This window comes from Budorcas taxicolor, chromosome 6, assembly GCF_023091745.1.
Source record: "Budorcas taxicolor isolate Tak-1 chromosome 6, Takin1.1, whole genome shotgun sequence".
In the NCBI taxonomy this organism is placed as follows: Eukaryota; Metazoa; Chordata; class Mammalia; order Artiodactyla; family Bovidae; genus Budorcas; species Budorcas taxicolor.
Window position 1 is genome coordinate 25,391,978 of NC_068915.1, and position 13,078 is coordinate 25,405,055.

General features: G+C 37.7%; 1 protein-coding gene across 1 annotated transcript in view; it reads right to left on the reverse strand.

Moving 5' to 3' along the window:
• The window catches only part of MTTP (microsomal triglyceride transfer protein), a 53,224-nt gene extending 40,517 nt beyond the window's left edge, over positions 1–12,707 (reverse strand). Inside the window, exons 1-3 of the mRNA XM_052642211.1 lie at positions 12,647–12,707; positions 6,312–6,499; positions 4,625–4,768 (exon numbers count right to left, since the gene is read on the reverse strand). Coding sequence (XP_052498171.1) covers positions 4,625–4,768; positions 6,312–6,499; positions 12,647–12,707 — 393 coding nt within the window. The remainder of the gene's footprint in view (positions 1–4,624; positions 4,769–6,311; positions 6,500–12,646) is intronic.
• Positions 12,708–13,078: the final 371 nt, after the last annotated feature.

Here is a 13,078-nt window from a genome sequence, read left to right on the forward strand (position 1 = left end):
CTAGCTAAATGTAAAAACTGTCAGGATAAAGTGGACTTTTGGTAATTAAGAAATAATAAAGTCAGAACTTTGAAGTTTAATCCATGAGGCTGACACAATCTTAAATTCATTATTTCACAACAGGAACTGAGTGAGTTTTATTATACTCAGGCCATAAATCTGATTACTTCATTCAGTTCTGAAATGAGCTCTGAATATCCAAGAGCACAGGACTCTTATCTAAATTCACAGTCCCTGAGTGGCATAGTCACAAAGTAAGCTGTCAACCCAAGGAAACTAAACACGGAGGAATAAGGGTGGGTTGTGATGAAGGAGATGCAGTGCTTCTTCTGGCCAAATTTTGAGGGCCAATTTCCCCTAGAAATCAGTAGGGATTATTCATATTTTTTAAAGAAAAAAATGCTTCTATACATTTCTTCAATTTATACATTCATTATGAAAAAGAGAAAGCAAAACTTCATTAACCAGCCAAAGAGCAAAACTAAACAAAAAGGATCACAGCAAACAGAGATTAGTCACTTTCTTTGGTCAGCTTAGCTGAAGCTATGTATGTCTCTTTCATATGTACCTAAGAAAGAGCATAGCTAGGAAATGGTGCCTTGTAAAACGGACAAGTGAAGAAATACACAAAGAGTTAGGAGGCTTTCAAGGTGTCATTTTTCTTTTGGAGGTTGGGGCTCAGACAGTAAAGCGTCTGTCTACAATGTGAGAGACTTGGGTTTGATCCCTGGGTTGGGAAGATTCCCTGGAGAAGGAAATGGCAACCCACTCCAGTACTTCTTCCCTTGAAAATCCCATGGATGGAGGAGCTTGGTGCAGGCTACTATCCATGGGGTCTCAAAGAGTCGGACACGACTGAGTGACTTCACTTTCACTTTCACTTTCACAGGAGCCACGCTGCCAGATTCAGAGAGCAAATCAATGCCTCAGTTCAGTTCAGTTCAGTCGCTCAGCCGTGTCCGACTCTTTGCAACCCCATGAATCGCAGCACGCCAGGCCTCCCTGTCCATCACCATCTCCTGGAGTTCACTCAGACTCACATCCATCGAGTCCGTGATGCCATCCAGCCATCTCATCCTCAGTTGTCCCCTTCTCCTACTGCCCCCAATCCCTCCCAGCATCAGAGTCTTTTCCAATGAGTCAACTCTTCGCATGAGGTGGCCAAAGTACTAGAGTTTCAGCTTCAGCATCATTCCCTCCAAAGAAATCCCAGGGTTGATCTCCTTTAGAATGGACTGGTTGGATCCCCTTGGAGTCCAGGGGACTTTCAAGAGTCTTCTCCAACACCACAGTTCAAAAGCATCAATTCTTCGGCACTCAGCCTTCTTCACAGTCCAACTCTCACATCCATACATGACCACAGGAAAAACCATAGCCTTGACTAGACAGACCTTAGTCGGCAAAGTAATGTCCCTGCTTTTGAATATGCTTTCTAGGTTGGTCATAACTTTTCTTCCAAGGAGTAAGCGTCTTTTAATCAATGCCTAGGGACAACAAAATTGAAGGGCAGACTCAGCAGCCACATGATTAATTCAGTCAATACTGAATGAAAACCAGAAATAGAAATCTGGTAATATTTCAGTTAATTGGATTAGCATTTCAGGCCAAAAAAGAATCCATGTGGTAACGAGGCATCTCTTGCATGTCAATCTTAAGTAGAAAACTGTCATGTTTCCAACTTAATTTGTACATAAATTAGAGTCATACCCAAACATTTAAGTAGGGGGAGATGAAAAAAACATATGTGCAATAAACATGCATCTAAGTATTTTCATGGGATATCTTTTATAATGTAAATTTGGACTCTGAGAAGACAAAAATACATGCTGGTGAGAAACCTTGAGATCACAGAAATTTCAGGGAGTAAAACTTAAATTGAATCTGGGATAGAAAATACTCTCTGAGAAAACTGCTAATCAGCAGTACAGACTTTCCTTTCATAATTTCTCCCATAGTAAGATGATGTGATAGTTAAAATAATGATATTTCTGACAGTGAAGTGGCTAAAAATTCCACGTGGCTTCTTTATCTCCAGGGTCATGTTTTTTCCAACAAGTACTTTATCATATAAATGAAAGATACCACAATGTACTTTAACTTGTGACTACAGTAAATCATCATAAGAAACAGCTCCTGCAGAAATGACACGTTGGGGTCACTGAAATAATGATGTGGCAGCTCCATCCCAGCCTTTGTACAGGGAGGCACTGAGTCCTTCTCTATGTGTAACCAAAGACTTTGTACTCAACTGCCGCCCACAGGGCTATAAAATGATTGGCTGTGGTTTAGCCAAAGTACTGGAGCTTCAGCTTCAGCATCCTTTCAATGAAAGGAAAGGTTGATTTCCTTTAGCACTGACTGGTTTGGGCTTCCCTGGTGGCTCAGATGGTAGAGAATCACCTGCAAAGTGGAAGACTTGGGTTTGATCCCTGGATTGAGAAGAACCCCTTGAGAAGGGATTGGCTACCCACTCCAGGATTCTTGCCTGGAGAATTGCATTGACAGAGGAGCCTGGTGGGCTACAATCCATGGGGTCACAAAGAATTGGACACAACTGAGTGACTAACATTTCACACTTAGATTATAAATGCAATTAATATGTTATGGCTCAAGCATGTTGCCACAATGGAATGCCAAAGAAAAAAATAACAGTATTACCTGTTGTTTACAAAGTTGGGCCATATGAAAATCAACTGAGTTAATACATACAGTGAAGAATGACAAGAAGACTACAAAGCAACCAGAGACATGTTTTCTCCCCCAAATACTTTCCAGCTAGAAAAGACAGTAAAAACACAGAAGTTTCCACACAGACCCTCTCTTTTAAATCCCAGCTCCACCACTTGCTAATTGTGTGACCCTGGGCAAGTTTCTTTCCTTCTCTTAACTTTGATTTCCTCATCTATTACAAGAGGATGAAAAAGCAGCACCTGCTTCCCAGGGCTGTTATGGAGATAAAAGAGAGAATTCATGTAATACCTTCGGTCAGTGCAGGTATTAAGCATTAAATATGTTTTAGCTAAATTGTATCTGACTCTTTTGTGACCCCCATGGACTGTAGCCTGTCAGGCTCCTCTGTCCATGAAATTACCCACGCAAGAATACTGGAGTGGATTGCCATGCCCTCCTCCAGAGGATCTTCCCGACACAGGGATCGAACCCACATCTCTTATGTCTCCTGCATTGACAGGCAGGTTCTTTACCACTAGCAATACCTGGGTAGGCTCAGGGAAGCACAGCGTTTGGGAAAGGCTTCCGGAACACCGAATCAGTCAGTGCAAGACTTGGTTCTGACTGCTTTGCTCAGGAAGAGAGTAGAAGGGCTGGAATATAAAGAGGAAGAACAATTTTCTTCACCAAAACCTAACAATGAACACAAACGTTCATGTAGCAATGAACACAAATGGCCAAAAGGAAAGTGATAAGGGTTATGAGTGAGCTATAATGTGCTAAGAAGATTCTAAAGAGGGATAGTTATTTCCAGCTGGTTAAAAGGGTGTGAATGTTACAAAAGAAAAGGCCTGTAAGCAAAGCTTGAAGCATAATAAGTATTAATATTTTCACAAGTAGAGAAGGGAGAGAAGCATTCCTGAAATGGTGATTCATATTTGGTTGTAAGTGAGTGATGATACAATAATCCTTCTTGAGAATCCCTTTTTTAGTACTTTACTAAAAATGAGCATCAGGAATAGCAACATATTACATGTCTTAAATTTGTATTTTAAAGTATTTGTTTTCATTTTTAGTTTGAATCTGGAAATTTTTGCTCTAGAGAAATTTTAGAGATTTGAAGTTTTACTGATCCCTTTCTTTTTTTCTACAATAATTCCTGAAAGTAAGCTTTCATCTTTACTACTATAGTATGTTTTAACATGTCAATATAACATCTATACTGTTCATAAACCCATATATTTAATGCCTGAAAATTCACAGATCACAATTGTGTTTCAATTCCAAACATCCAAAAGACAGTTTTAAGAGATGAGATTCAAATTGTAAGTAATCATATTTACAGAATTTTCAGAGCAAATTTCCAACATATAGTGCTCATTCATTACTTTAGTATATAAAATGCTTTTCAAAGTCATAACTTTAATCTCTAAATGATTTTTTTAATCAACTCTATCTTAGAAATGCCATGTCCCTTCAAAAGTTGCAGTTTTGTACTTGAGCCAGTTATTGATATTCTTATGACAAATGCATATCACTTATCTAATTTAGATCATTTCATTTTTATAATTTGCCTACTTTCCTGAATTTATCCATTCATTTATGATGACCTAGTGTGTTATAGTAGCTTTTTAATCCTTTCTAATTTAATAAGGAATGTACCTTTTAATACTGCCTCTCATCAATAAACAAATACTTGATTCTACTATAAAGATTTTTCATAAAAATAGGGAACATAAATGGCTAGGTAATATAAGTGAATCCAGTGCCTTGATTTACTTATGAAACATTTAATTTGTGACTTCCATTTATTAGTTCTTTAAAAAAAAAAAACTCCATTATTCACAAACGTAGTGACACCATGATCACCTAAAATGATATTAATATCTACCTAAGGAAGAAAAAGATGAAGTTGGGGGAAAAAAAGACATGGAACTCCAAAAATCTCTTTTACCTTTCCATGAATTAGATGAAGGAGCACAGGTCTTTGCATTGCTTCCAAGTTTTCCTTTCTTATGATTTGAGATGACTTTTTTCCTTTGAAAATGCTCTTCTCTCCTCTCTGTTGATTCACATTTTCAACATTTACATCTTTCATCTGGAATCATGGAAAGAAACCTATTAGAGAAACTTCCTATACCTGTTTCCATCAGAGCTTCCTAGAAAATAAAATGGTAAAGCAATAAACAGAGTTGGCCATAATTTCTTCTGTCATTCAACACATGAGTCACAGTACCTAGCCATCATCTTTAAAAGAAAGGAGAAAGTATTCAAAAATTAGATTTTTGAATTAGGTAAAAATACTGAGATTAAAGGAATCCGTGACTTCAGGTTTATAGTCACTGTGGCTGGAATATGGCTCTTTAATGTCGTTTTCACTCTCTTAATTTGTTTTGAACTGTTGCTGTCTGCCTGCTCTCTTCACTTTCTGTACCATTTGTTTGAAAGGTATCCTGCCCCGTTGTACCTCATCTATACATACAAAATTAAGCATTAACAATCTGATTGCTGAACAAAGAGGTACAGAATGTTTTCTGCAGAATACTGTTCTACTGAGAAATGGGGAGGTGGATGATAAAGTTTTGATCCAACTTGGAAAATACACACAGCTATTGGAGACAACCAAAGAAGCAAAGATCACTTGATAAATGTATTGCAACGATACCTCATTATAAAGTATATTGCCAACTACTTATCAGTTACAATGAGGAAAATCTTGGTCCTAGTGCCTGCTTCACACTGACATGTAGAAGGAGAACTGACTTTACTAAAGAAATCTATTGCTTTTAGGTCCTTGAAAAGCAAATGTGGAATCATATATTAAAGTCCAAAGAGACCCCAAAGGCCATATAATTTGACCTTCTTTGTCAACACATAAATCTAAAGCATCATAACTGACCAAACACTGCCATTCAGGGAAGCACCTGGTTCTGTCCTCAGGAAGAAAGCAGAATATGTTACTCCCTCATTGGTGATTCCACCTGTCGGATCAAGGAACTCAGGAAAGCTAGATCAGTACTCTTGCCTGGAAAATCCCATGGGCGGAGGAGCCTGGTAGGCTGCAGTCAATGGGGTCGCTAAGAGCTGGACACGACTTCACTTTCACGCATTGGAGAAGGAAATGGCAACCCACTCCAGTGTTCTTGCCTGGAGAATCCCAGGGACGGGGGAGCCTGATGGGCTGCCGTCTATGGGGTCGCACAGAGTCAGACACGACTAGTGGTCTCAATTGCTTTTCATATGACATGGATTCTACACTCCTTACATGCAGAACATTTCAAATGGATTCTAATTTATTGTACCTATTAACATGACATATTAACAGCCTGGCATGCTGCAGTCCATGGGATCACAGTCAGACACAACTGAGCTACTGAACAACAACAAAATATGACATATAGAACTGAACTTAATACTTCAGTTATCAGTAGACACCTTCATTTGCCTGCTTCAATAATTTGGAAAGATCAGATAATTTTTGATTAGCAAAAACTTCAAAACTGTATATCTACTTATTTTAGTGATGGATAATATTCAATGAACATATGGCCAACAGCACAAACAAGTGCTATTGAATGGTACACTTCTCAAAGACTTTGCTAACATCTAATCTTTGCATCTCTCTGGTAGAAAATACCCACTGTAATTTGGATCAGTTGGTTATCATCACCATCAGGACTCCTCCACAGTAAGATGACATCCACATTGGATGAAATTCGGTAGCCCACACTGTCTTGGAGGTTTCCTTTGCCCCGATCGAGAAAAACTTCAGTGGAGTATGTGAGTTTGTATAGTCGGTCATTATTTAATGAGAGACCAGTTGTGTGACCTGTAAAAAAGACAGTGATGCAAGTCAAGTCTTAGTTGTAAGGCACCCAGCAGGCCAGGGACTATGCTATCTTGCCATCAATGCATTCCTTCTCCAGCACAGTGGTACCCAGTGCGAGCTTATATTTGTTAACGGGAGTAAGTCTTTGCTAAGTGAAACATGATTCTACTTCTTCATCTGCTGAAATTATTGGTTAAACAACAAAAACAACAACTAACAAAGAAATAAGCTTCCATTTCAGAAAACTTAATTTGTATCTTTAAATAATAATCTGATTATCTAAATACTGCCTTGGTTGAACTATAGAATATTTTAAAATAAATATCATTGTATTGCTTTAACTTATATGTATATTATTTCTTCCCCTCTCCTTGCCCAGCTTTCTTTAAATAAAATAATAAAATTTGATTTCAAGTAGAAGTTCAGCCAGAGATTGCTTGATAATTTGCAATTAACATATTTAAAATACAACAGGTCAAAGCCAGAGAAATTTTAGCAGTTAGATGGTAGTCCTTTACATTGGATATTTTGAACATTTAAACAATATCCCTTCAAGGTAATTTATCCTATTAATTAAAGTAGCAAATTTTCAGTATGAAAGTACATTTGCAGGCAACACATATGTAAATTTAAATTAGCTGTTCCTGAATAAAATGACGTTTTCCTACATAAAATCCAGCACAGGTTTTAATTTGGAAGGGACAATTTAAAGTTTAATGTCAAATGGTATACAAGTCAGCATCATTACCAAAAAAAAAAAAAGATATATGGAAGAGTTCATATACTTTCCAGTTGGTATATCTTAACCCAAAGAAAACATAAAATAGTAGCATCCAGTCTTTCCCAAAGATGAACTGAAGTCATATGAAGTCTTTTAATATATCTTCTATTCATAGCTCTCAGGAGAGAGTAAAAAAAGATTCCAGTAGGCATTTTTCCTCAGGGCTAACAGGGCAGAATTGACTAGTTAGCTATAACAGGCAACCATGTCTCTTTTTCCCCCCCCAAGAAATATGCATATGGGGAAGGGACAGAAAAGGAGGCCGAGATGACTAGGAGAGAAGGGAGGCAACTGAGAAAGGAAGTAAAATTACTTGAAAAGTCAAAAACTAAGAAAACCTCCTTACTATGTGTTCTAAGTCTTTCACACGTATTATTTAATCCTCACAAAAATCTAATGGGGTAGGTACTATTATGAGACTGACTTTATAGATGAGGAAATCAAAAGACACAGATTTACAATTTACCCAAGATCTCTCAGGAAATTAGTGGTGAAGCCTCTGACACCCTGTCTGGATCCAGAGACCACGTTCTTACCTACACTATACACATATAAACCTTTAGGTTGACCTCTTCCATTTCTGGGGAGTGAGCTAGGAGTTCATTCATTCATTCAACAAGGATGTACTGAGCACCTACGGGGTAGTCAGCCCTTTTCTAGGTTTTGGGGCTATACCAGTTAACAAGCAGACAACATGTCTACCTTTGTGGCATTTACATTTAAATGAGGGGGGATGGGCAATAAAAAAAGCAAGTACATAAGTAAATTATAAAGAATATTAGAAGTGCAAATGAAGAAAAATGAAATAGGAAAGGAAATGAGGGTGCAGGCCTGGCGTGCTGCGATTCACGGGGTCGCAAAGAGTCGGACACGACTGAGCGACTGAACTGAACTGAACTGACTGAACTGGGGGGAAAATCTTTATTGAGAAGGTAATATTCTGGGCAAGGACTTTAGGCTAGTCGGTTGGATGTCTGCAGAGAGGGCACTCCCCACCCCTCCTTCCTCCCATTTCTCACCACCACAGAAGGGAGAACAAGTTCAAAGACCCTGAGGAGAGTTCCCAGAGGGGTAATGGAGGAAAAACAGAGGCCAAAGACTCTGGGATTGGGTAAAAGAAAAAGCTGGAAAAGATGAGGTCAAATAGGCACCCATGAGTGGCTGGGAGATGGTAGGTGAAGGGGGAAAGTATTTGCATAGACTTAGAATTCGACTCAGAGAAGGCAATGGCACCCCACTCCAGTAGTCTTGCGTGGATAATCCCATGGATGGAGGAGCCTGGTGGGCTGCAGTCCATGGGGTCACTAAGAGTCGACACGACTGAGCGACTTCACTTTCACTTTTCACTTTCATGCATTGGAGAAGGAAATGGCAACCCACTCCAGTGTTCTTGCCTGCAGAATCCCAGGGATGGCGGAGCCTGGTGGGCTGCCATCTATGGGGTCGCACAGAGTCAGACATGACTGAAGCGACTTAGCAGCAGCAGAATTCGACTGAGTGAGATGAAAAACTATTGAAAAGTTTTGGGTGGTGAAGTTACACGATCTGACAAAACTTCAATGAAAGGGGATGAGGATTTTAATAGGAAAATCTTTAACAGAAAAGCCAGAAGGAAGCAATGGAGTGGTTACCCAAACGTGTACACGATAACAAGCTGTGTCCAAACACCAAGTCAGGCAGAACCTCAGGTATGAAATAAGGAAGCAGACAAAGGCAGGAAAAACCTTGAAGGAGACAAAGTCTGTAAGTCCCTCCAGCCTTCCCAAACTGGGGATACTGCAGCAGGTTCAAACACCAGCTTTCTGACCAGGAAGATATTTTGGTCAAAGAGGCCTTCTTTTTTATGACACCTATCAAACTCCACAAAGGGCAAAAAGGAAATACTTCTTGCCTTATCTAACCCTCACAGCAATTCTGATAGGTAAGCAATATAGGGCAGTTGAGAAAAGCTGACTCCACGTTTAATTCAATGTAGCAGATACAATGCAGAATTTGATGTCGGAATATACTAAAATTCAAGTTTTGTGGCAACCTGAAGTGGCTTCTGATGAAAATAACTCTGACAAGTTTCTCTTTAATGCCAAAGTCTTCCAAACTATCATGTTGGGTTTTTTTGTTTGTTTGTTTTTACTTGACTGGTCAAAAGAATGTGAAAAGGGACAATATATTTCAGTTCCCGACGATGACTTGGAAGTGATAAAGTAGAGGAAAGAATGGCTTTGTTCTACAACTTTTCCTACCTCTTTCAATAGGAGATACATCCTAAAAAGGATTTAAAGGTACATCCTTTAAATAAGTGGATGATGCTGAAGTGTTGTCCCGGCTGTCCTTTCCTCTTCGATAAGTTTTTCTTTGTTTATGTTACTCAGAGATCCGGCAATACCAGCAAGTGGGGGCATGTTCCATTTATATATCTGGACTAAATTTCTGTCTTTGGGTGTTGCTCTGTAGAGTATGCAGAAGGGCAACAGGACTTGATGGTAGATTAAATGAGCAAATCAATTTTTAGCTCCCAAAGGAGTCTGTACCGTTTCAATGTGTTCCTTTGAGGGATTTTTTTTACTACCACAAAAGGAAAAAAGCTTTTAATTTTGAACTTTAAAAAAAATATCTTAAAGTATTCTTTTATTAAACTCAGATCAATATAATAGTTAATTGACTTAAGCAAAAAGACAAAATAGAAATAAGCTAGTAAAGGTGAGGCTTGAAGAGACCTGCAGTGATGATAAGGATGAAAGATAAGGGGACTTAGGAATCCAACAGAAACCCAGAAGGCTGGAAGGAAAAGAGTAGGATGAAGGATAAGGGAGGGAAAAAATGGAAGATGGTTGTTGTGAATGGACTGAAAAGTACAGTCAGGCCAGGAAATGAAAGAAAGACTGGTGTGAAGGAACAGTTCAGGTTTGGAGGTAACAAGGTTAAGTAGAAAGTGTACGTATGGGTGGATTATTGAAAGGAAAAGCATTATGAATAAACCCCAAAGAAGGCAGTGAGAATAGACCCACCATTACAAAATATGATTTAGAAAAAGTAGAGGATACATGAGTCTCCCAAACATTGAGTCAGCATATCTCTTCTCTATACTAACTCCTTCTCCATTCTCTTTACAGTCCAATCTGCTCTCAACATCCACCGAGATCTGGAGATTTGCTAAATAATTGCATTGATAATTAACTCTGAGATGAGTTTTGAAGTGATGCATAACATCCCAAATTTATAATGGCCTGATTTTAAAGTAAATTCTTCACAACTAGTTTGCTTATTAAATGTCAATCATTTCAAAGGACAAGGAATCTATGATTAAACCAATATACTGTAATACACGGCTTCCCAGGTGGCGCTACTGGTAAAAAATCCACCTGCCAGGGCAGGAGGTACAAGAGCCTAGAGTTCAATTCTTAGGCTGGGAAGATCTCCTGGAAAAGGTAATGGCACCCCACTCCAGTATCCTTGCCTGGGAAATCCCATGGACAGAGGTGCCTGGTGAGCTACAGTCTATGGGGTAGCAAAGAATCAGACACAGCTGAGTGAACAAAGCACCATAATATAAGAAGTTACCCCATCTGGGAAAGAGAAAGTTGCCAAGTCCTATATTTTTCATTCACGATATTTGGCACAAGTAGATTATATCACAACACTAATAACACTTAAGCTTTGAAGCCCCCACTTGCCCAGGCCTTTTCCAAGATCTTAGAAGGGGACCCTAGTGTTATGCATACATGTCATATCTTTTTTCAGTAATATTTGTGAAAGTAAAATATTTTTTGTGAAAATGTAGATTTTTTTTCCTCAAAAATGGAGCCTAAATTGTATAAGCTTCAGTTTCTAAACTTCTGGATTTGTCACTGAACTTACAACAAACTGTAGCTATCTATTATGTTCTCAGTCATATTTTCCTGTATGTCATTTCTGTATGTGTATATGTGTGTATTTAAATCTTTACAAATGCATATATTTGAAAACATCAAGTTATCCAATATTCCATGTAGGAAAAGGAAAAAAGAGAAGCCCACAATAGCTCAATCATTTTTCTCAAAATAATCATGGTATTAGGTTTGATCTCATGGTACATAAATTGGTCATATTATGAATATTTAGCAGTATTTGACAGATAAAATGCAAGCTGTTTCACAATTCTCTGTCAGATATAATTTACAAACCTTTATTTCTTCTCTTTAAAATTTTCTTTCATGCAAGTAAGGGCTATATCTTTACCAAACATTTTAGAAAATGGTAATACATATATAGGCATATAAATATAAGTATAATCTTTAGTTTAAGAATCTGAAGTGCAATTTGCTTAGGTGAAATAATTTAGCCCCCCCCCCCCACATTTATTGTTCCAATAGCAAAAATTGTCTCTTTTCCTCATGTGGAAATTTTTCATGCAAAAAATTTTGAGACAAACTTTACCGTATTAAAAAGAAAAAGTCACAGTTATCTCAAGAGGATTTTAGAAGCTTACAAGTGAATTGTTTTATATCAATTGCTTAGCGTACACAGTTATTAAAATTGGACACTATCATGCTGTTTTATAATAGGTCAACTGACTTTGATGGAGAGTCCTCTTAAGAGATTCTAAAAAGCGATCATTTTACAGGTGCAATATTTAGAAATTCAAGGCATGCATAAATTAGCTGATTTAAAACAAGATTACATATTAATATATTTCATACAGCTTTTTGAAATCATTACTCAAAAGTTTGTTTGCTCTGAAAGTTAGCAATTTGTATGTTTTTAAATCAATATTATCTTAAAATAGAAACTATAATGAGCAACACTATTTTTCCAAAGATAAATGTTATCTCTTAAATCTATGTCATGTAGTTTTATTTTCTATAATCCATCAACTATGATAATCTTATCTTTTTTGAATGATGATAGAATTAAATACAGGCTTTACCATTTCATTCATAATCCTTTGATAAATCAAATGCCTTTTTCACTGAGTCTAATTCTTTTTGATGTCACATTGCTAGGCAACTAGAAGGAAATTTAAGAACTCTTTTTTTAAAATCTGCTTTTACAATTCAAATGAAGCAGCTGTATTCATTGAGTGACCAGCAGCACCAGGTAACAATAGCTGGCATCTTTTTTCTCCCTTTTAAAAATAAACCATGAATGAGAGAATGAAGCAAGAAGCATGCTAGTCTGAAGGACTGAAACTAAAAGGAGCCTCTGTTTTCTTAATGTATGTAGGAATTCGAATTTAGTTTTCATGCCAACCCAGTCATGCCTTCACCAGCATTCTAAAGTTACATGGATTTGAAGATCACTTAGTTAAGAATTCTTTCATTACACATACAAACACTTTTTCCCCCTCAACAATTAAAATTAAAGTTTAGCAGAAGGCAACACAAACTTACCTTTAACAGAAGCTGAATATGAGGAAATGAAGCAGAGAAAAAGCACAGCAAGAAGAATCATATTGGTTAAGCTATCCTTTAATGCATTCAGTTCCCAACTAGAAGTCACTGAGAAGTGGACTCTTTCAATGGCAGCAAGGGAGTGACCCTTCTCAGAACCTGCAACAATGTTTATCTTTGGGAGAAAGGTCAGACTCCAAACTCCAAAATCAGGACCTAAGTTCACAGAAGGGCTCACTATTAATGATTAAACTTAGGTGGGCTATAGTTTTCAGTCTCTCACTCTTTTACTTTTTTACTCAATAAGAAAAATCAAGAAAATTTTCACTTTTGAGAGCTAAACTAAACCAATTACCATCTTGTAAATTCAGAAGCATAGAGGGGCAATCAAGGAAAACTGAGGATGATACTTTTCTGCTCAGCACATAATCA